We start from the raw sequence: 1,413 nt of genomic DNA on the forward strand, positions 1-1,413 counted from the left end.
CCCCCGTTTGACAGAGATTATATGAGTGATTATATGAATAGTTATAGGACGCCGACGCTCATCCCAGACTGCTTAACGCCTCGCTGATATTTTTGTTTTGGTGCGATCAGGGTGTTCTGACCTTCATCACATTACGAGGTTGTTGTTGGTGTTTAAAGGTTTATTGACGAGAGGGTGACTGTGTTTGTGTGTGTGTGTGTGTGCGCATAAATTCATATTCTTGTGACAGCAGCAGCAGGTATAAATGAAAAATGGATCAACAGTGCTATCTGGTGGTGGAATATGAATACATTAAGTTAACAGATCTCAGTGGGTGAAGCTTGCTCCACCATGTTCTTTCTTAAAATGTGATACATCTGAAATGATTAATGCATAGATGTATGTATGTATAGATTGACTGATTGATTGACTGACTGACTGATTAATTAATTGATTGATTAATTGGTTTGTTGATTGATTTGCTTCGTGCATCCTGTCCCCCTCTCTCCTCCTAGTTCTACGCGGTGTACGCGTTCCAGGCGCGCTGTGAGCAGGAGCTGACCCTGCAGGAGTACCAGCACGTCCGCATCCTGCAGTTCAGCGACCTGGGGGGCAACAAGGACTGGTGGCTGGCCGAGGCCAACGGCCTCAAGGGCTACGTCCCCGCCAACTACCTCGGCAAGATGTCCTACGCCTGAGGACAGGGGGCTACGTACCAGCCGACCACCCCGGCAAGATGTCCGACGCCTGACAGACGACGGCAGGGACACGTGGAAGACCTGGACGTTGTCCTGCGCTCGAGGGAAAGGATACAGAGAAGACCTCTGGACAAGATGTTCTATGTTCAAAGGACAGGAAATGTAGAGAAGACCTAAGGACAAGATGTCCTACGTTTAAAGGACAGGAGATGTAGAGAAGCTCTGGACAAGATGTCCGATGTTTGCAGGACCGATGAAGGGGGAGGAGATCCTCCACCTGATGTCTTGCGCTGGACGGAGACCACGCTGATGAAGCCGTGGGCGTGTTTGACTAGCCTGAAGATGCAGCCTTTCATGAGGTCGTCTCTGATCCTGGGAGGATGGGATGGAGGAGACCTGGGCCAGAAGACCACCGGCGCCCTCATGTGGTTTGGAATGGAGAGGCGGGAGACTGACCTTCTAACGCCCTCTACTCAGGAAGGAGAGGCAGGAAGATGAGCACCAGATAAAGGTGGTCATCCTTCCTTCCTTCCTTCCTTCTTTCCTTCCCTCCCTCCCTCCCTCCCTCCCTCCCTCCCTCCCTCCCTCCCTCCCTCCCTCGAGGCGACCTGATACGATTGGTTGAAAACGTGCGCTCCTGTGCAATCAGATTCCCCAGAGGAGGGGACAGAGGGAAGGAAGGAGGAAAGGAAGGAAGGAAGAAAGAAAGAAAGAAAGAAAGAAAGAAAGAAAGAAA

The 1,413-nt window shown here is 50.8% G+C and overlaps 1 protein-coding gene across 1 annotated transcript in view; it reads left to right on the forward strand.

The window, feature by feature from the left end:
• The window catches only part of arhgef38 (Rho guanine nucleotide exchange factor (GEF) 38), a gene marked incomplete at both ends in the record, with an annotated part of 10,488 nt that extends 9,811 nt beyond the window's left edge, over nucleotides 1–677 (forward strand). The window contains one exon of the mRNA XM_084463133.1: nucleotides 495–677. Within this exon, the coding sequence (XP_084319259.1) occupies nucleotides 495–677 (183 nt within the window). The remainder of the gene's footprint in view (nucleotides 1–494) is intronic.
• Between the last annotated feature and the right edge of the window lie 736 nt (nucleotides 678–1,413).

Source organism: Borostomias antarcticus (genome assembly GCF_949987555.1).
Source record: "Borostomias antarcticus genome assembly, contig: scaffold_275, whole genome shotgun sequence".
NCBI classification, from domain to species: domain Eukaryota; kingdom Metazoa; phylum Chordata; class Actinopteri; order Stomiiformes; family Stomiidae; genus Borostomias; species Borostomias antarcticus.